General features: G+C 36.1%; 1 protein-coding gene across 1 annotated transcript in view; it reads right to left on the bottom strand.

Moving 5' to 3' along the window:
* LRP2 (LDL receptor related protein 2) overlaps nt 1-22,629 on the bottom strand; it is a 118,758-nt gene that overhangs the window by 51,855 nt on the left and 44,274 nt on the right. The window contains exons 17-33 of the mRNA XM_054381226.1: nt 21,553-21,745; nt 20,250-20,375; nt 19,954-20,084; nt 19,117-19,254; nt 17,938-18,219; nt 17,060-17,299; nt 16,339-16,458; nt 15,823-15,939; nt 14,771-15,148; nt 14,278-14,292; nt 13,732-13,980; nt 12,367-12,578; nt 11,745-11,929; nt 10,710-10,938; nt 9,560-9,737; nt 7,574-7,702; nt 3,819-3,985 (exon numbers count right to left, since the gene is read on the bottom strand). Coding sequence (XP_054237201.1) covers nt 3,819-3,985; nt 7,574-7,702; nt 9,560-9,737; nt 10,710-10,938; nt 11,745-11,929; nt 12,367-12,578; nt 13,732-13,980; nt 14,278-14,292; nt 14,771-15,148; nt 15,823-15,939; nt 16,339-16,458; nt 17,060-17,299; nt 17,938-18,219; nt 19,117-19,254; nt 19,954-20,084; nt 20,250-20,375; nt 21,553-21,745 — 3,089 coding nt within the window. The remainder of the gene's footprint in view (nt 1-3,818; nt 3,986-7,573; nt 7,703-9,559; nt 9,738-10,709; nt 10,939-11,744; nt 11,930-12,366; nt 12,579-13,731; nt 13,981-14,277; nt 14,293-14,770; nt 15,149-15,822; nt 15,940-16,338; nt 16,459-17,059; nt 17,300-17,937; nt 18,220-19,116; nt 19,255-19,953; nt 20,085-20,249; nt 20,376-21,552; nt 21,746-22,629) is intronic.

Below are 22,629 nucleotides of genomic sequence, written 5' to 3'. Positions count from 1 at the left end.
GAAAAACAATAACAGAAGTGTAAAAATGTCAAGGACAGAAAATGCTGTTTCATTCCAACTTCACATAACAATCCTTTCTTAGCAAGATGAAAATCCAGTAAAGAGAAATGTATTTGTATATGCTCAGTGCATAAACATGGTAAAAATATTATTGCACATCATAATTATCCAGTGTGAAGAGGCTTTACTGTTCACCAATCAAATTCTGATTGATAAAAATAAAATTGCTACATTTTATAAGGTTGAAGAGTATATAATTAAGCTATATACAGTAATACTTTTTAGATTTCTATTTCATTACCAGAAGATTTTACCAGGATACTTGAGTTAACCATCTTGAATATACCAGAAATCTAATAAAGAAAAAACAGTATTTTCTCCCTGCATACATATTTAGGAGCCAAATTTTTAATATGCTTAATAGCATGAATCAAGACTAAGATTATGTGTGCAGATTTCTTTATATGGGTAGCCCTAGAAATGATAACTTATGACTTGCAGATTCTACTCTATGCTATTAGCTGCAGTGCATGATGCTGAAACATCATATAAACAAGCACTGAACAGACAAGTCAGATAAAGGTCTGAAGTGGCTCCTTTAGCTGCCTTCCTGAGCTTTCTTCAGATTGCTAGTTTTACAAGAGCTCTGCAGAAGTCTCATATGAATATTTCACACCTGTACATCTGAAATACCAGCAGCTATCATACATTATTAAGCCTCTTGTGGAAGAGGTCAGTAGATTTAGGGAAGGTGTGAGCCAGTCTTGAAATCTCTTTCTCTCTCTTCACTAATCACTTCATTCTCCACTGATGCAGACACGCTGCTCCTGCCCTGGGAAGGACACTCTGTGCTGCAGGTTCCCAGGCGAGGTAGCACTAAGAGCCACCACTCCAGTTATTCACTGAGGCAACATGTACAGTAGATCTGTTCTGCTCTGGGATTTTGCTGAAAAGACAGAGAGGCACTGCCAACTCAAAAGGACAGAACATACAACACACCATTAGAGCCTGAACTTTGCATCACTTGAAGACAGAAGCTGTGCAGTTAATCCTAGCCCAGTCCAAGAATGGGCAAGGTAGGGGTACAGACAGGGCAGGCCCAGGCAATAAAAAACTTGTTGCAGTTGCCATCTCACAGAGAAAAAAGGTAGAATCAGCACTAGCAAAAGGATCCAGTGATCATTTGGTCCATGAATATTCTTAACTGATTGATTACCATGATGTACATGAGCCAACTATGTGTGCTTGCAGCCCAGAAGGCCAATCACATCCTAAGCTGCATCAAAAGAACCATGACCAGCAGATCAAGAGAGGTGATTTTGCCACTCTACTCTGCTCTGGTAAGACCTCACCTGGAGTACTGTTCTGGAGCCCTCAACATAGGAAGGACATGGGCCTGATGGAATAGGTGCAGAGGAGGGCCACAGAAATGATCAGGGAGCTAGAACATCTCTCCTACAAGGACAAGTTGAATGAGCTGGGGTGGTTCAGCCTGGAGAAGAGAAGGCTCCAGGGAGACCTAATAGCAGCCTTCCAGTACCTGAAGGAGGCCTACAAGAAGGCTGGAGAGTGACTGTTTACAAAGGTCTGTAGTGACAGGACAAGGGGTAATGGTTTTAAATTAGAGAAAAGTAGATTTAGATTGGATGTTAGGAACAAGTTCTTTACCAGTGGTGGAACACTGCAACAGGCTGACCAGGAAGGTAAGTTTAGGCCCCCATCCCTGGAGGTATTCAAGGTTAGGCTCAACAAGGCTCTGGACAACCTGATCTAGTGGAGGATGTCTCTGCTCACTACAGTGGGATTGAACTAGATGACCTTTAGAGGTCCCTTCCAACCCAAAGCATTCTATGATTCTATTAGTATACTATATGAATATCTTGGTGCAGAACTGAAAATGGTGTTTCAGAGAAGAATCAACATATCAGATGGCAAAAATCTAAATGAGAACTCCAGGACAAACTTACTGCTGGCTTAAGCAGGTAGAATTTCTTAGGCAGCAGTACAGTTCTGCTTGCTGAATCCTAACAATGGAGAGCTATTTACAACTTACCCTGTTCCTGAATTTCTAGGCCTACAGAAAAAAAAAGTAGCAAAGTGGAATAACTTTTGATATTGTATAAATCCTACTTTGAGAGCCTTATGGATGTTGAATAGTATTTATGACAGGCATTTTAAAGACAGTTAGGATTTCTCCTGTTCATTATTGACATTTACAATCAATAACCTATGGAACATGTCAGTTAATAAAAATAGTTTGTAAGTGGCCTTTCAAGCAGAATAGAGAGAAGACTGACCTCTGCTTCCTGAGTTTGTTTCAAACAAGATGATCAAGTTGATGGATGCTTAGCTGAGCTCTAATGACAGCTTCAAATTCTGCCAATACCAGCAGTGAAATTATAGCTACAAACTATGCAAATGTTTACAAATAAAACCCAAACATGCAATGGATAGAGCTAAACCAGGGTGTTAAGGAGAGGCCTTGTGGTAATGGACAAGCATTGCTATTAAGAAAATAGGCAGGTAAGCTTCTTTCATTAGTAACCAGCAAAATATCTTTTCTTCACTGAGTGAGCTACAACTGATACAGGTGTCTCAGGTCTGTTTCGGACCAACAGCAGCTCAAGGCCTGCAGGTCAGGTGTACAGATAGGGGGCGCAGCTTATAGTCACATTTGTCAAGCTGGAGCTCAAGACCTAACTAAAACAGAGAATTTACTCAGATTTTGCCTGCAGAGGCATCTGGTGTTTTGCTTGCCAGCTCTAGTATTGGATATATCACCCATGACGTCCTAAGAACTGTCCAATCTCTTGTAAATGTCAACCCCATGTGCTGGCTGAGATCTATCTAGAACATTTTTTCAGACTCTGCAGAGAATCAAATAGATTCCTGAATATTTATCTCATTCCTTGGGCAAAGGTTTTCTTAAATAGGCCTATTTAAATGGGAACTTCATGGGAATTAAGCATTCTAATTTTAAAAGAATAAATACTTAAATAAATAATTCCTTTATTAGCAAAACAGAAAATGTTTTAAAATTAGGGAAATGGATTGGGAAAAACAAACACCAAAAAAGCATAAATTTTGTGTGGATGAAAGTTTCTAAGAGTGAACACATATTGCTGAATTAGCGCTTTCCTACTACATCCATCTTATGGACTACCACCAATTTTGTTTTGAAGTGTCCATCTTGCAAAAATCAGGATTCTTTTTTGGGTTTTTTTTGGCAGCAAGTTAGCCTTAGAGAACATATAATTTCTCGCTTCACAAAAAAAGCATTAAAAGCACTTGATCAAATAATTAAAATCAACTATTCAAAATTAGTTTAAAATGGTTTTTAGGTCTATAACCCTCATGTGCTACCTGGAAACTGTTGTGACTTTGCAACCATTTTCTTCTATTTAAAGAAAAAAGATCCCTCTCTACTATTTCACCTCATTAAGTATATGTATGTATTTTCATTCTAATGATTAGTGCCATTGTGACCAAAGTAGCACTCCCATGGAGAAGTCTTCTGGCTGTGTTTGCAGAATTAAGTCCTAAGTCAAGAAGATATGAGAAAGAGTCGGATACAGCAAAGAGGGACTGAGCATGGTTCTGTCAATGCCTTTTCATATTCCCTGTTCATGCCTCTGACTAAGTCAGAAATAGCATTAGTCAAACATTTCAGCTGACAGAGATGAAAACTAGCTTAAAAAAAAAAGAGATGAAGCCACAATAAATCTTACTTGCAATGCTAATATATTTCAATCTGAACCACTATTTCAAAATAAAAATTCCTATTTTAAGGCATATTTTGAGCATAAATACTAACTTACCGGATTTTCAACCCAATAAATCATCTGTTCAGAGTCATCAAAGTCAACATCAACACCATTCTGAACTCCTGCTATTGGAACCATAGCATCATTTGTCTTCTCCTCAGGGTTCAGAGAAATTCCATAAATTATATTATCTCTTACAGCAATAAGGAAAGGGTGTTCAACTGTGAAAACATACAATGTAATTCAGAGTTGCTTCTGATTAAGTATATAGCATTACGATGTATTTCTCTTCTCCCATCCAAAATTTCCCAGATACTGAGAGAATGGCTGAATGTTACCAGTGATGTTTTGCAACCACTTACCAGTAAGTTTGTACCCTCACTACAAGTGAGGTTACCAGTTGTAATTGTAACAAAGTTTCAGCACAGTGCAGAGTGCATGTGCAAACAAATTCTGAGAAGGAACTTAGTAAGACAGGGTGGCTCATTGCTGGCCAATGGAAGAAGTACATTCACACAGCTGCTCTGATCAGCTTTTGCAAACCTCCGAGATCTGAAACCAGCATGACAGAGTCCTGAGGACTCTCCAGGACATGCCTGAGAGTGGTTCTAATGCCTAATTAACAGGACTCAGAAGCAAAGTACATCACAGCAGCAAATGCTGATTGTTATTATTAATTATAACTGCGCTACTGTGCTTTTTTGGATTACTTTTAGGTAAACTTAAATCTTATTAACAAAGGGCATCCAAGTGGGTGATCTGAGAAAATCCACTGTAAAGCTGTAGACAACCAACAACTTCATTTCTCATCATCTATAACGTAGGGGAATAGAATACCCTGAACACCAATTCCCCTCTTCCTTTTGCTTATGCCTTTGAAGAACAAATTCTAGACTCCTCTCTCCATAGGCACAGGCTACCTCTTGATAGTTCAAAGACTTTGTTTTTATTTTATTCACTGGCTGCTTAGTACATTTATATGAACTTTGCAGTGAAAAATTTTACAAGAAAACCCACAAAACAGAATCTTCACGTCTCAAAAAACATTCTTCATGCTCTCTCTGGCAGATGGAGCTATTTTTAAAATTTGTCATAAGATAAGGTATTGTTTTCCTCAGCATAAAAATCACATTTTGGCAAATAATTGCCTGTGAAATTCTTGGACTTCTTCCATATATTTTTCCCTAAAACTGTGGCAAGACAGTGCACTTTTATAAAATGTTTAGAAAGAACAATTAACATGAAATTGTTCCAATGCATACAAGACTTTGGAGTCATCATTCCTTTTCTAATTATACACAGTACAATACTATTGAATCTTGATGAAATACAGATAGATGAATTCTCTAGGCTAGACTTTTTGTACTTTAGAAATTTGATAGTCTCACTTAAACCAATTATAATCTACAGCTTTGTGTTTTGGGTTTTTGGGGGTGTTGTTGGTTTGGGTTTTAGTTGTTTGTGTTTTTTTTCTATTTGTTTTCTTTCAGTTTAACACCTCAGTCATGATTATTCCTCATTTGTATAATGGACAAAACAGTAAACCTGTTGAGCTATACAGATCCAAAATCTGTGTAGCTTTAACAGATAAACAGTAATATAACTTCTGCAGTTCTTTAACTTAATAGAGGGTTACATGACAAATTATAATCCATATAAAATTAATGCATTGTTATATTAAATATGCTAATTTACCATATTAATAAAATATTTTAATATACACAAATTCCTTATTTTGTTTCCAAGCCAGCTTGCTACATTACCAGCTATAATATCAACCTGAAATGCAGTTTAAAGTAAAATAATTGTCAAGGCAATTTTATAGTATTAGCATCCTTCATCTTCTGTAAAGCTAGAAATTATACAATCCTAGAATCAATGCCATTCCATGAACATGAAGTTAGCAGTATCATTGTTATGTAGAGACATTGGGCAACCAAATAAATGCAGCTCAGTTTGATCTTTCATCTGTGAGTTTATTCTGGCCTATTAAAGCAAACAATGTCAGCAAGGATAAGGATGAATAAGAAATATTAGAAAAAAAATCTGCAAATGCCTATTCCTCTGTAATCATTATCAATAATTAAATTTTTTATGGTTAAAAGGAATCAGCATGGTTTTTAATAACTTCTTTTTTCTGACATGCTGACCTTCAGCAAATATATTATTTTTTAAAATTGCCCAAATCTGTAAAACTAAAATACAAGCCCATATGGTTTAAAGTACACTTCACAGAAGGATATTCATATTTATCTCTTACATAATATATATTGAGCAATTATGTAATTTACAAAAGGGTCACAACTGTACCTAAGTAGATAAAGGGAATTTTGCAATATATGGAAAATAAAGGTTAAGAACTGTCACAAGCTCAATTCACTGGCAGAACTAGTTCAACCTTTTTACACACACATGCATCTGCTTCATCACTGCCATGTTGCATTCCTTTCATCCCTCTATAAGCCTACCCTTACTAAAACCAGTACAGATATCAAACTGCTATGTATCAAGCAGGAAAACAGTGTGAAATAAGCTTTAAATAGTTTTAAAAGAAAATGATCTTTTGACTGGCAGACATTGCTAGTGTTAGCTCATCCCAATGGTAATTTCTACTTAAATTTCATGGATTGAAGCTTCCTTATTAGGGAGGCACCAAAACACATTTTATATCTGTACAACAGATGGAAAAACTAATAATGAATGCTTCATCTGACAAAATCAACCTGGTTAAGTTCCTGGTCATAAACTGTCTGAAAAGGCTACATTATATTTACACATCACTGTTCAGAGAAATTTCAGTGGTACATTTTGATATGAAGTTTTGTTTGTAAAAGCTGCATCACCTCTAACATCTCTAGTTTTAGGCTGTGTTTTCAGACCTGCATTTGGCATGCTATTTTTTTCACGCTAGGGAGGAAAAATGCTCAAACTGTGAAGCTATGTTCTGAATTTCAAAATTTGTTCAGAGACAGAATTTGTTCTGAAGAGAATGATGAAGAACAGGAAGAGCATCTCTCCTGATTATGGGAAATCCAAAGATTATGACTTTTTAGCAAAATACAGGCTGAGAATGAGATAATCACTTCAAATATATACAACAGAATGTATACTAGAACTACTGATGCTATTTATCCTGAAGGACAAAAATGGCATAAGAAATGGGCATAAACTATGAAAAGACTATATTTGAACAGAAAATTAGAAGGTTTCCCAATACCAAAATTATAAGGTTTAGTGAGTTTTGGGGGCAAGAATCCAAAATAATATTAAACTGGAGCTTGACTGGTGAAAAGGAACATACAATATGGTAGTCAAGGACTAGAAGGAAAGAGACCTGAGTGACCAAGAAAGTCTCTTTTACTCATGCATCTTGACATTCTCACAACTGCCGGTCTTAGAAACAGGTTTCCAGGCTGAATGTTTATGACCAAAAGGACAACATTCTCTCAGTGCATGTTTTCATTTTTAGCTGACACTAAGCTCCTTCCAGATGTATTCCAACAGTAAAACTTTCAATGTAATGGGAAGTTTTAAAATGTGGCTTCTTTAAAGTGCTTAAAAGAAAATTGAGTTCATCCATTTTCCCCAAATGAAGCATCTGAATCTCTGACTGAGTTCTTCACAGAACCTGGAGCCAAACTTTTAGGCCAAATACATTCCATGCATCTTAAATGAAGTCTTCCTGGAATGGCCCTAAACTTTGATTTCATAAGCTGCAGGCCAGAGACCTGAAGCATGTGTTTTGCCTGACAGAGGGGATTTGATAGTGTCAGGTCTTTTTTTCTCATCTCTCATTATTATTGACATACCTCTAATGCAATTTCTGTTATCAGGAGAAAGCATCCATCCTGAAGGACAAGCACAGGAAAAGAAAAGTGGTCCAGATGAAGAAAGCAAGCAGAGGTGGCTACAGGGTGATGATGCACAAGAATTTATATCTAAAAAAAATAAAAATTAAAAAAAGTATTAGCAACTGTAACTACATGAGTGACGAGAAAGAATGCTCAATCTTACTGCTACTGATAGTACCCAGCACTAAATCAGTTTTGCTGTTTCCTTACAATTAAAATATTATTTCCAAGAAGCAGAAGCCATACAATACACTTTGTAACAGGATATGAATTTTTGTGTAAAATCGTTACCATTATCACAGTAATCTTTCAATTCTTTTGCACCATAGAACATCTTTAAATTCCTTTTCAAACTTTCCTTAACTGCACTAGGATGCTTGCAGGATTTGCAGTCTTCATTCATTATAATCCTTCTGGATTGGGGGTTGAATTATTTATTGAAGCTTCTTGGAGAAAACTGAAGATAAACAGGTGCCTACATCTCATTCAAAGGTAGTAGGAATTCAATTAATAATTTCTTGGGTCACTTTGAAACTGTCAGTCTAAGCTTGTGAAATGCAAAAAAAGACAGAAAATAAGGTCTCTACTCTGACTGCTATTATTGCTATTTAACCATTTAGATGCCTTCCACAAATTTGCTGCTAAGGAGAATGTTTCAGGATGAGTCATCTTCATAAAAAACAAAAATCAGATTTTGAGCATATCTTCAGCAGTTGCAGTAGGCTTTACTTTAAGAAGCTTGAGATTTCCAGGAAATTATGCAACTGTTCCTAATATGAAAACTAATAAGAACTGAAACCACATTAAAAAAAAGGACAATAAAGTAAGAGCATAAACTCAAACTGTAGGAAAATATTCTTCTCATCAGTGTAACAAATCCAAACTGTAGTTGGTGTACGATCTAATGATTTACAAAAAAACCAGAGTGAATGACTGTTTAATATTATAGGTGGAATTCCAGTAAGCAAGTAATGTCTTCATTTGTAAACCTGCTATTTTGCAAGTGCTTTATTCCTTTCCTCTCTGTCTAGACACAAAGTACAACAGACCATTTCTAAATGAAAAATCATTTAAAAATACTAATTTAATAAAATTAAGAAAAATAAACTATTTTCTCCACTAGTGGTAGAAATATTTTAAACCTTAGGTTGTAAAATAGACCTTCTTAAACCAGAACTATGATGACTGAACAAACTGCAGTGAGTGTTAAGTAGCTCTGAACATGATAACGTGATTGAGGAAGGCTATGTTCCAAAACAAATACAGCACTGAAATTACTAACTCCTTACTCTGATGCAAGTCTCTACTCTCCCCAGTATGAAACTTTTTGAGAGAAATCAAAATGTAAGTCATTTTAGTATTTATTAATCAGAAACACTACATGCACAAGAAATATAGCAAAAATATAATATTTTAAATTATTTTTTACAGTCTTTCAGCTGCAAAAAATCATCTCCATGATGAAAGGGAATACTAATAATAACAACAACAACAACAATAATAATTTCATTGTGTAAAATAATGCAACCGTTCATTCAGAGAAGGTTGATGACAGTAATCTTGTCTGAAAGAATGTTAACTACTAGCATACCTCGTGTGTTAACTGAGTCTCGTGTGCCACAGAGACAAATTTTAAAAATTAAAATGTTTTTTAAAATGTTCCAACTTCTTATAAAAGCATTCAAAACAAAGTGCCCCTATTAATTTGGGGGCAAGTTGTTATGCTTACATGCTGCCTAGGTTACTTTACCCAAACATCACTTCAGATAGGCTACTTTAGCAGGTTGGACAGACTGAAATGACCTTCATTTGCAAGCCAATAGTATGAATTTGCTTGTTTTAATCCAGTTCAATTGCTAACAAGACTGATTTCAGGAGTGCCTGTGCTCAATATTACTGCATGGCTTGTTTCCATAACTACCAAACTTGTTTTGCTGAACTTACCACTAGGTTGCCTTACAGGATGGACTGCCACAAGCCCCAAAGGCTGGTGAATGTTATAAATCATAACTGTCTGGTTTCCTCCATGCCATTTGTTGGCCCGAATTACTCGATTAGTATAGCGATCAGTCCAGTACACAAAATCTTCAAAGACAGTTAGAGCATGTGGATGCTGCAATATCTAAAATGCAAGGATGTTTACCACTTTAGTTCTGAAAATCTGATTATGTAAAGCTTGCAATGAAGTAACAGAGCTCGACAAAATGTAAAACAATAAGAAAAAAAAGCATACAAAATATCCTCTATTACCGGAAAACAAGACATTAATTACAGGGGAAATAAACATTGTTTTAAATGAAAATGCTAAATAGACCCTTTGAGATGTACAGTTCAAGGAAGCAACCCTAACTGCAGACAGAACACAGGGAAACAATGGATAAAGACCCAACTGTAGCTTTTCAAGGGCACAAATTATGGAACTGCCAAGACTATGTATCTCTGATAAGCTCTCCAATAATTTACCGTAGGGTCAAAGAAGGTGGCTTGTCTAAATTTCAAAAAACTAGGAGTCAGGCAAGAAAGACTGCACCAGCTCTTATTTCAGAAGAATTGTCTCTCTAAAGCCCCAAAGCTCAATTCTTGAAAACATATATGTGGTTATTTATACCAGCTTATGCATATCAGCTGAACTATTGTGCTGGTACCAGGATGGTGCTACAGGAGCACTTCATTGGGAAACAGACTGCAAAAGGCATGGGTCTTTATGAACTGCGCTGCATGAAGCAAGTCCTGAAAGCACAAACCCTTCACTGCTCTCAATAACAGTAGCAATCACCACTCACAGAAGGTGACCAGGGAAAGTTCTCACCATTTTTTAGTACTGTATTTGCCTACACCAAATGCAGCTAGTAGCAGCAGTGTTAAGATGTCATATTTAGACTTCATGAATGCAGTCCGTTGAAGATTTCTTGAGAGACCATGAAGAGAATATGCAATTCTTTTCCCAGATGTAAAAAGCAGCTAAAATACTTCATGTCTGCTTCATACAAGTATTTTGAAGAAAAATACATCCAAGTATGTGACAATGAAAACACATTTTTATGTACTACCAGCAAGGACATGGGAAAACAATGTTTGCTTATTAATGTCTTACCAGATCACTTGCAACCACCTGTCGCCTGTTGTTTCCATTGTAATCACAAAAGTCAATATAATCAAGATAAGCATCAGCAAAATATAGAAGCTTATTTGGGTAATCAATGGAGAGTCCGTTGGGCCAGTAGATTTTACTGTTAATAATCACTGTTCGCATTTTTCCATCCATGCTGGCTTTTTCAATTCTAGGGTTTTGGCCCCAGTCAGTCCAGAACATTACATGTGCACTGAAAAAAGTAAACTGTGGTTACCAATCTGAAAAGAAAACCAAATCCTATCTGCCTCTTGAGAAATGTTACATGAAAACTCACTATACAAAAATCAAAACCAATTTTTAAAGAAAAGTACCACACTATGATAATGTATTAAATTATTGATTTCAGCACTATGTTTACTTAAGATTGTACTATAATTCCTACTGTAAAAATTCTTTTAATACTGCTGCTGTTTTTATTTGCCAATAATAGCAGCATGTAGAAGCTATTGTCATCACTGGTTTTCAACACTGATTATAATCTTACTCTCTATTTGTTAAATAAGAATTTTATATGTGTTTACACTTTCATAGCCATGCATTATGTTAGAAGTGGTATAACTGAAGAGTGCCACATAGCTGACAGCAAATAAGAGTTCAAGGCAGTGAAGAGCTCAAAAACCAGTAAAAATTTGTACACAAACAGTTCAAATCATAACGTTCCATTTACCCCATGTCACTTGCTGTCTGAAATGGGAAGGTGCTTTTGTTGATAACATTAATATGGTACGGATAATTATGTTAGACTTGAGGCTATCAAGGAACTTGTTCTTTGCCAGACAGGCATACCACATTACATTTAATGTAAGTTTCTGGTATATCACCAACTGATAATGAAATATTAAATCAACTCTTCAAACATATAATTTTTAGAAATTTTCTTTTCTCTTGCACTCGTCCTTTACAATTACAGTACAATATGAGCATATCTCAATGACATTACATCATAAAACACATTTTTTTAAAACAAAACGTAAAAAAAACCCAAACAAAACTTACTCAATTCTGGGATCTAACACTAGTCCCCTTGGGTTTGTTATATTTTCACTAATCAGCACAGTCCTGTGGCTCCCATCCATTTTAGAGACTTCAATTGTTTCCAGAACAAAGTCTGTCCAGTAAAGATTGCGACCTACCCAATCCACTGCTATACTTTCCGTCACAGTGACACCACTGTCAAACACCTGTTTAACAACAAAAATTGGAGGCGGGAGGGAGTGGGGGGGCAGGGAGAGACACAACACAAACCAGTTGATACTAAATTTTTACCCTTTCCATTTGTATAGATATGAAAAATGAGGAAACAAATCTCCAACATTTTCTAGGTCTCTGATGTAGAATGAGTCACAAAGCATATAACCAAACACTCCTACTGACTTCTGTGAGTCTGTTGAAAAAGTTGACATCCAATACTGATGTTAACAAAGGACTTCTTGATAGCATTGTTTTCTTTTTCAAAAAGCTATATGAAATGTTGGCTTCATATATATAAACTGGTTTCACTTTGTCTTTATTATTGTTTTTACTATGTTGGGATTTCCCTCTTCCCCTTTGCTAACTGGAGATACAGTGTCATTTTCTTTCTGCAATGAAGAAACAAGAATAACTTAGCGAAACTTACTATTTTTCGGTCAGTTCCATTTTGACAAGCACTCCAAATTTTATCCTGTGTTGTATCGGACCAAAAAATACGATCTGTGACTGAATCAAAATCAATAGCCACAATATTGATCCCATCCCGAACCAGAGAATAAATACTGTGTGACTGAGAGGTGATATTGTCCACAACAATTTGGTTACGGCTTGCTACCAGCAAAAGAAGATTCCCAGACTCTGTCAAAGAAATTAAATAAAAAATCCCAATAAGGTATTCAACACTAATTCTGTAAGAAAATAAACACTGAGTAATTTGACATAGCTTCATAACATCAAAGCTATTGTACCTAGGTATACATATTGAAAGGACAAATTCAAATCAAGTCTTAAGATATTTTATTATACCTAGTATACATATCCTGATCGTATATTTACTTCAGCCTTTCTCCATCCTCTCTTCATCATTTACTCTTTCTACAAGACCACCTTTCCAAGTGTTGCATCTGAACTTCAAGTTGTCTTCTCCACTGCCCAATCAGTTTGCTGCTCCATTTCTCCATAAGCACTCTCAGCAACCAGCACTAATTCAACCCCCAAAGTTCTAAGTACCATCAGATATACTACTTAGCCTAGCTCTTCCTCCTTTTTAGCCAGCCTGCTCTTTTCCCCCTTTTTGATTACATAGGGACCAGGGAAGAGAATAAATAGATTACACAAAAGCCATAGGCTGCTGTTGTTAGATTGCTATGCAGCAGCTCACACTGAAAAACAGATGAAGATCAACTGAAGAGCAGCAACCATGTGATGGTTGCTCACACTGTTACAAACCATAAAGATAGCAATCTATGAGAAACTCCCTGTTAATAAGGGTCAACCTTATCTGCAGGTAAACTGCAAGTCTTCCACAACCTCAGTATATTTAGCCAGGAAACTTGTGGTAACAAATTCCACTATGGCTATGTGGCTCCTTCCTACTACTAACCAAGAGATATAGAACAGACAGGTTGTGTCAGTTTGTTTGCTCTTTAGAAATGAGCAAAGTATGGCACAGGCACGAGGCAAGTCTTGTGAAAGGCAGAGATTTAAATACTCTGAGAACATTAAAGGTTATAAACATCCAATTTTATACTATGGCTTACATGTGTGTGACTTCCTCCCCCCCCCCCCCAAGAATATTATTTTTGACCATTCCAGTGTTAAAAAATACACTGTTCATTTAAATATATTTCAAGAAATAGTTTCCAATTAACCCTCCACTCAAGGTCATCTGCATGAACAACTTTAAGTGGCTGTTTACATCAGCATTTTAAAAATAGAACAAAATGGCAAAGGTGGACATTTTGCAGACGCTGTTGAATTCATTCTATAGGCTAGTATCAATGTTCCTCACCTGCTGCTTTACAAGTCCTCCCATTGGTTTCTAAAATGTATCCCTCATCACAGTAACACCTAAAAGATCCTCTCTCATTGTAACAATGCTGACTACAGAAACCTGGAGGGTCACATTCATTAATATCTTCACAGGTCTTGGAGTCATTTGCAAGCTGGTATCCAACAGGACAGGTACACTGAGCTCCAAAGGGTCCTTGAATACATTCATGAGTGCAACCAGCATTGTTGTCAGAGCAGCTCTCCTGATCTGAAATGGGGTTGGTGAAGAGAAAAGCAGTTAACAAAAGCTTCTCCTGCTAAATTTTTTACTTTGCAGTTTCATTTCTAGCTGCTAAAACACGACTGCACAATCATCAGTTATGCAACTTGAGAGTCAGCTGAGGCTCTTATGAAAAATACAACACACAAAATGCACATAAAGGCAGGTAACAACAGAGTATGTATTACTAAATCCCATTAAATTAAATATAGAGAAATTTAGTGTACCACTCCAAACCTAAAACTGTATTAATAAACAAAGATTTTAAATAATTTATATTCATACCTGGCTGGGGTTCATCTGAGAATGTGCAATGATTAAGAAGGAGGAAAGAAGGAAAGAAAGGGAAAAGGTTATGCTTAAATCAATTTACAATCAACATAAATACAAATTCTGGCTACAAGTGAGCTTTTAGATAATTTTCATGATTTTTCAAGTTAGAAAAGAAAATATTAAGGGCTGAATCACATTTCATCTGAACTTGAAGCATACCATGCTTTAGTGAATGTGCTCAGAAACACAAAGCTCATTCCCATACTGCTATATAAATATGTATATTGAAGTCACATTTGAATTCAGAGCACAAGACTGGACCTAGCCAACATTCATCAGTCATCATTGTAGTCTCACTGCAAGCAAATCTCACACAGTAATTTGAGCTCTAATTGCAGCATGCTTACAATTTCTGCTGCACTAATTACAGTATGCCAAATATTCCATTTCTTTCTGAAGCCATCGCACACAGTAGGCTATAGTAGATGCTTGAACAGTAACTTACTGCACAATGGTGATTCATCAGCTCCATTAGGACAGTCAGCAGAATTATCACATACTTTGCTCAAATTCACACAGATACTGTGACCTGGACATTGCCACTGCCAGCTGGGGCATCGGAAGGGTTGAGTAGGACAATCTCTCTCATCACTCATATCCCTGCAGTCATTATCACCATCACAGATCCATGCTCGGTAGACACAGTTGCCATTATCACAGCGGAAAAGAGAGGGAGGACAGGTCCTGGCAGGACATCTATGATGTTCATCTGAGCCATCTGCACAGTCAAGATGGCCATCACATTCCCAGTTAGAAGGAACACAATTGCCATCTGATTGACACTGGAATTCATTCTGGTGGCACATCCCTGGTGGTCTTGTAGCTAAAACAATGACATTGAACAGTTCAGAAGTTGTTTCAGTTTTAGACAGAAGCAAAATCACTATGGTGAGTTCATCTCTTGCATAAGTAACTACATCTAAGAACTGTGTTGTTTTTAGATCAAGATATAGAATCAGTCAATCACCATTTCAGGATATGACCAATTTAACTCCTACTTTATAATATGAAGAATGCAACTCAACTATTGTTAATTTTTTTGAGCAAGCACATATTGAAATCTATGAATATGCCAAAAGCAATACAAAATTACTTACTGAAACTAGTTCTCACTGCCCTGTGTTGCAACCTTTTAACTAACTCAAATTACTGAAAGAAAAGTTTTGATCTAACTCTCATAGATACAAGGTTTTCAGTTTTCCAGATGAATAGACTCCTTCATTTTACTTTTAAGCTCTGACACCAAGATGCTAAGTAAAAACAAAACACTAAAGATTAAAAGGAATGCAGACTCCTTGCCAGAAAAATCTACTCTTGAACTGGACCTACTGTGTTTGAAATTTCTGCTCAGAAAAACAATTCACGGACAGGTGTTCCTAAAACAAATTTTCAAGTTTTAAGGACCGAAGTGCAAATTATTTGATATAGCAGCTAAAGGAATTTTTCTGAAGCATCATCTAATAACTGAAGTCTTTCTTTTAGCACTAATATACTCACGGCAGTCAGTCTCATCTGAGTGATCATTACAGTCAAAAACACCATCACACTGGTAGTAAGTGCTGATACACTGGTCTCCACTTAGACATTTAAACTCTGTGGCACTGCAGTTATATACTACAAAATAAATGGGAAGAAAAATGTTGATGTTACATATTTATTTTGCAGAGCTAGACTGCATAGGTCTACATTTTTTCTACAGGTGCCCAAGTCAGATATCACAGGAGGAGACGAAGTTCCACTGAAAAACATGATTTCCCTAGGACATGGAAAATGCAATGACCTTGGAATCTACAGAAAACAGAGGAAACTGATTTCAGCTTACTGAAAACAGCCTAGAGATCAAAGGGCTTGCTAAAATGCTAAAACAAGCATCACAAACAGGGGCAATTTACAGACAGGTTTATTATGCATTCTTCTGTCTTGGGGCTGGTAATAGGAGGTCACCAAAGACTCCTCAGGGGGCAAGAGTAAGGAAACCATAAAGAAAGGCTCGACAAACAAAGTTACACTTACTGCAATCATGCTCATCAGCACCATCTACACAGTCTTTGTCTCCATCACAGACATAAAACGGGTCAATACAGCGATGGTCCGGACACTGAAATTGCCTGGGTTCACAAGTACCTGTGAAAGCTATTAAGAATAACAAAACACAGATGTGTTTCTTTTCTGTCTTTTGAAATCAGCATAATACTGAAGCAGTAGAAAGAAAGACACTAACATTAACTTGCAGCACGTATGAGAGCAACTAGAAATCATACAAATTATAAGCACTAATGCATTAATATCAGGTAATTGTTTATTCATATGTAGGCTTGGACTCATGCAAAACAAACAGAAGATTTCAGTGGTAAATAACGCTAAAAAGAGTATATTAAAAACCCTACTGTCTTAGTTCTGGTAGAAACTTCCAGAATAGATCAGCTGACTACACCGTTAGTCATTACTGAGATCACTCAAATACTTCAGCTACTTTTTGCTGTAAATTCTAGTGGATGATATTATGCAGCACCACGCTTATAACTATCACAGTTTTTTTTAAACTATTTTCCTACATTCTACTTTGCTCTGTTAGTTTAAATTAGATTCGTTTCCCCCATCTTATGGACTGCAAAGTATTAGTCTAACCTATTAGTTTTTTCTTCTAATTTCATTTATCATCCTTACACCAAGAGACATATCTATGTAGGCATACACAGTTGTTTAAAAAACAAGAGACAGTTTTGGTACTCACTGCAGTTTTTTTCATCTGACCCATCACCACAGTCATTATCAGTATCACATAGCCAGATCCTAGGAATACATCTTCTATTATCACAGGTGAACTGGTTCACAGAGCATGAAGAGGGTCCTTGTGTAGGACAACGCAATTCATCACTGCCATCAAAACAGTCATTATGTTTATCACAACGCCAGCGACCTGGAATACACTGTCCACTGGCACAGGTAAAAGCTGATAAAGAACATGTATTGTCTAAATAAAAAAATAAAATAGAAAAAAAAAACAAACAGGAGATACTTTTATAAAGATTTCTAAAACTTTTCTTCCTTGCCAGAGTATTCAGTACATGTAGCATACTTACAGAATGTCTAAAATAATCATCAAATTCTAAAATGCAGATTGCTTAAAATGAAAATGTCTGTCATGCCAACATGCTGCAGAACTGAACAGAACACTTACAAGCTTTTCAAAACTGCAATAATCAATAAATATCCAAACTGTTAAGAACTTTTAGACAATCTATACAAGGGAAATAACCCCTTCAAGTAGCCATATGCTTTATATTTTCCTTTTCCCCAAAAGACATTCTAGTTATTATAAATTGTTCAATAATAAGAAAAAGACTTTATACTTTAGTCATATGAGTCAGTCCTATGCATTAAGGATCCTATTTTAATGGTACTATTTTCTGGGTTTGCGATTTAAAAGAAAGAACCAGCTCTAAAGAAAGAAGCACCAAATCATTTCCAAAATAAATAATCTCCAAGGATTTATCCTCAGATGCAACCCTAAAAAAACTTGAGGTTTATTTGAATAATATCAGACTGACCCATCAAATTTTATGAACTGCAAATAATAAATAATAAATGTAAATTACAGAGATTACTTACTTAAAGAACCACAGTTCTGTTCATCACTGTTATCATGGCAATCGTCAACACCATCACACTGATAGTACAGAGGTACACATCTTCCATTACCACAGGAAAATGAATAGGAGCCACACTGTAAGGTGGGTGGCTCATTGGATGGGTCTTCAACACATGTCAGCTGATTTGAAGCCAGCTTCATGCCATAAGGACAACCACAAACTCTCTGAAAATTTGGTACTGGGAAGCAGAAATGGCTGCAGTCTCCATTTGGATTTGTTCCTCTATTACAGTAGTTAGAACCTTGAAAAGTGATAGAGAACAATATCTGAAAACAGCTTGGGAACTATTAAAAATGTAGAGTAAAAGAATGCTTTTGGAGAGAAAAAAAAAAAACAACCAAACAAACAAAAAACCCAAACAAACAAAAAATCCAAACAGTTGCTTTAACAAATCCTAGTATTGCATACAGTGCAAGACAGGGTCAAGTTCACTGAGTAGGACAGTCAGTCACACATTCCACATACTCTTCACTGACACAAATGTTTATGGAAGCCAAGAACATACTACCAAAATTCATCTACTTTCTTGCCATTTTCAGCAACTGTCTGGAAACAAGCATACAACAAATGAGAACTGTTGTCTGAGCAAGGGTGGGAGATCTGATCCAATCTTTGGACCCCGAATAGGTGGTAAGCACACAGTTTAACCATATATTTGATAAGTGCATTGAATGTTTCACTAAATTAAACCAACAATCTCATATTACAGTTAGATCACAGAATTGCTTAGAACTCAGAAGTGAAGAGACTTCTGCACAGTAATTCCTTTAAGAGTACTTTAAGAATAAGTACTTTAGATTTACACAATTCATCAAAATATATACGTCCATTTAACTAAAACTTCAACCAGAAAAAGATAAATACAAGGTTGTAATTAGTGATACAATTACACAAAATAGACAAAAATTGAATCATAATTTCATTTTACAAGGTTAAATGAAGCAACAGAAGTGGTGGAGGAAAAGTACATGCAGTCACAAACCAGTGAAACACATAACACATGATCACAAATGCCTGTGCTGCCTCTTCTGCATGTCAGTTATGATTCAGGCCATTTCTAAAATTGAGAGTGGAAATCTGATATTTTGTCTCTTGTTTTCCATTCCATGTCTTTCATCTATACAACAGAAGAGCTCACCTATTTGGGAATGAGCATCGTATGCTTTAACATGCATAATGTTACTAATGCCTCTCCTAATAATAGTCATTTCTCCTCCATCAGACTTCCTCACACGAACTATTGCTCCAAGTCGCCAATCCGTGAAATAGGCATAACCTGTTTTGAAAGACATTTAACATGTAACAATTATAGAGCAACAATACATGAAAGATCAAGTATCATGAGAAAAAAAAAAATCACAATTTTTTTTCATGCAAGTTTAATAATTTTTTGTAACTGCTTCCTGAAAAAGACAAAAGGACTTTTATCACCAATACAGTCAAAGTCAGTCCTTCAGGCAATTGACTTCCAAGGCAATTTTAAAAGTCATTCAATTAAGATAACTTTCCAGAAAAATATTTTTTAAGACGTTTTTAGTCAAAACCAAAGGTGCTAGATGATGACATTTTTCTTCACAACACAAATCCAGTGATAAATTCTACATATAATTAATAAAATCCTGAAATTGCTGATCATCTCTAGGAGGTGATTTACCTTGCCTGGCCTTCAGAAGTAGCCCACCTTGGGCTTAGCGCAGCATCTCTGCCTTGTTGTGCTAAAAATTACCTGATCTGTCTCAAACAATTTAAACACAAATATACATAAAAACAGTTCTAAAAACAAACAAGAAGTACTAAATTACTTTTAATAGACATTTTCAACATTGCTTTCTTTAGGAAAAAGCAGTTATTACAAAAGGCCATATTATTTTATCTCACGTATTTACAGATCATCAAATGGAGAAAAAAAAAAAGGAAAAAAACCCCACAACACACTATGATAACAATAGATAATATTTTCCAATACCAGGCTTACCTCCAAAAATAGTAAGGCCAAATGGGTGAGTCATCTGAGTAATGCGTTCAAGAGTCCGTCTGTCCAGCCCATCAAATGTGCTGTGCTCAATTTTGTCAAAAAAGGCATCCACCCAATACAGCCTTAGAGAACTAGAAATAAGGAAAATGTTTCTTCAAATTACATATACAAGGTCTTCAATACAAACATGCCAGTGTGTGCAGCCTGACACAATTTCTCTATTTTCAATCCTTACCAGTTTAAAGGGAAAAACATACTTGCACAAAAAGCTTCTCTGTCTTCTGTGTTTTCCTTACCTCCAGTCAATGGCTAGGCCATTAGGCCAGCCTAGTGTTGTATTCACAATTGGCAAGGCATGGGATCCATCACTCCAAGCCCTCATGATTTTTGCAGGACGGAACCAATCTGTCCAGAATATATATCTGAAAGGACATGTATCAGAAGACACACAAAGTCAGTGATATCGTGTAATTAAACAGAGCAAACATCTGAACAGCTTTTACACTCTTCTTTGTACCACACCTTCATGCCGGTTTATGTTGAACTCTCCCCTTCCTTAGCTGGTAGTGATACCAATAATTAATATTTATCCTGTGTACAACAGATTCCAAAGATTTTGGAAGCACTTTGTTCCTTCAGTCATAAGGTATTTGTGACACTGTTAAAATGGTTATGGTTTTCATTTAAGTACTGACAAGGAGGAAAAATCAAGGAAAAAATGCTTCTTCCAGGTAATATAAAGAACTAAGCATGAATATTACAAAGAATTTTCCCCTGATCCTTTTGACTTAGGCCTATATTAAAAAACCTGAAGCTGTTATTAAATAACAGCAAATAATAAAGATTGGGTTACCAAAGGATCCAAGTTCAACACTATTTTTATGAGATTACTTCCAAAATAGTATACTGGGTTCTTGAACATGAAAATTCAGTATCTGAGAATTAAGAAATCTACTAGTATGGCAGTAGAAAGCTGAACTATGCTGTGAAAGAAACATTGTTTTGGCATGGCCAAACAATACAGAGTATCAAATTTGAAATTAAGCATTTCCATCAAAGAAAAGTAGGGCTTCATTTTTGGGGGCGTTTTGTACACAAAAATCACATATTGTAAGGTCTGTATCAAGCAAAAGCAGTAGTATCTAATATGTTTCAAATTAAGAAATTCGGATTAAAAAAAAAGAAACAAGGGCTGGCATTCTGGGAACTGAAAATATATTAAAAGTATTGAAAAAAATTATCTTTCAGCTATGAAAAACAGCTTTCTAATCTGACTGACATAAACAAACCAAAGTTCCTTTGCCTGCTTATCAACACATAGCAGTAAAAGAAGAAAAACAACTGGTTCTTTTTAAAGAGAATTCTTTTGAGTGTTTCTTTTATGTGAAATCTGTGTCACCTTGCTCTTTCCTTTGGGTGCTGAATTCCAGGCCAGAATAAAACAAACAAAATAAAGACATGAGAACTGACAAGAGATGGTGTTTTGAAAAAGAAACAAATCCATAGAGTCAAAATGAGATGTAAATCTAATCTCACCAATTCTGCTTAAAGCATTAATTTGTTTGTATAGTTTCAAGTGAAAATCAAAGCTAAACTTACCCAACGACAGGATGAACCACTATTGATCGAGGATTATTTAAATTCTGAACAATAGCTCTCCTAGATTTATCTGCCAGTCTCATCACACTAATGCTCCTGTATCGAGGGTCTGTCCAGTACAGATTCTTTGAGATCCAGTCAAAGGCCAAATCTTCAACACTTTCCACTCTATTAGCTGTAAGGATTTCTCTTCCTAGAATTTGTATCACATATAATGATTGTAAATACTTAGGAACAGAGAAAATATCATGAATACAGTATTCTGTTCACAAAAGTAGTGGGGGTGTTTTTTGCTGCAGGCAAAGGAGGTGTATGTTCAGGAGCACAAAACCAAGAGAGAAGAAATAAAAACTAGCCAAAGACAAGAGAAAAATCTGTTACTAAGTTCACATTGAGAGGAGTTTTACAATTGGAGGTCATAGAATCATAGAATCATAGAATCAAGAAGGCTGGAAGAGACCTCAAAGATCATCGAGTCCAACCTGTCACCCTAAACCTCATGACTATCTAAACCATGGCACCAAGTGCCACGTCCAATCCCCTCTTGAACACCTCCAGGGATGGTGACTCCACCACCTCCCTGGGCAGCACATTCCAATGGCCAACCACTCTCTCTGTGAAGAAATTTCTCCTCACCTCCAGCCTAAACCTCCCCTGGCGCAGCTTGAGACTGTGTCAGTAAGGTCAGTGCAGTAAGGACATCTTCTTCAACAGACAGACCTCACCAACATTTTGCATGGTAATATCTGCAGTCTACCCAAGGCAGCAAGCAAACTCAGAATACTATACACTGACTTATTCCATCATTATTATAAATTGGAAACATTCTTCACTATCACAAATGGGAATTAAAAAAAAAATCTCACACCCATAATGTTTTCTGTATTGCAGCATCATAACAAACATCCTGCTCTCCACACAGGGAAATTAAAAAGCAAAACTTAATTTCATACTGCTGAAAGGCATTAAACAGACTGTTGATGATGAACACTGCTTGTGAGAAGTGCCAAAAACATCCAGCTTATTTGTCAAAGAATAGGAAATTTTGATGAGCTTAATATGAGTTGAAGAAACATT

Source organism: Indicator indicator, chromosome 5, assembly GCF_027791375.1.
Source record: "Indicator indicator isolate 239-I01 chromosome 5, UM_Iind_1.1, whole genome shotgun sequence".
Taxonomy (NCBI): domain Eukaryota; kingdom Metazoa; phylum Chordata; class Aves; order Piciformes; family Indicatoridae; genus Indicator; species Indicator indicator.
The sequence above is the reverse complement of the archived record's forward strand: the minus strand, read 5'-3'. Positions and strand labels throughout refer to the sequence as shown.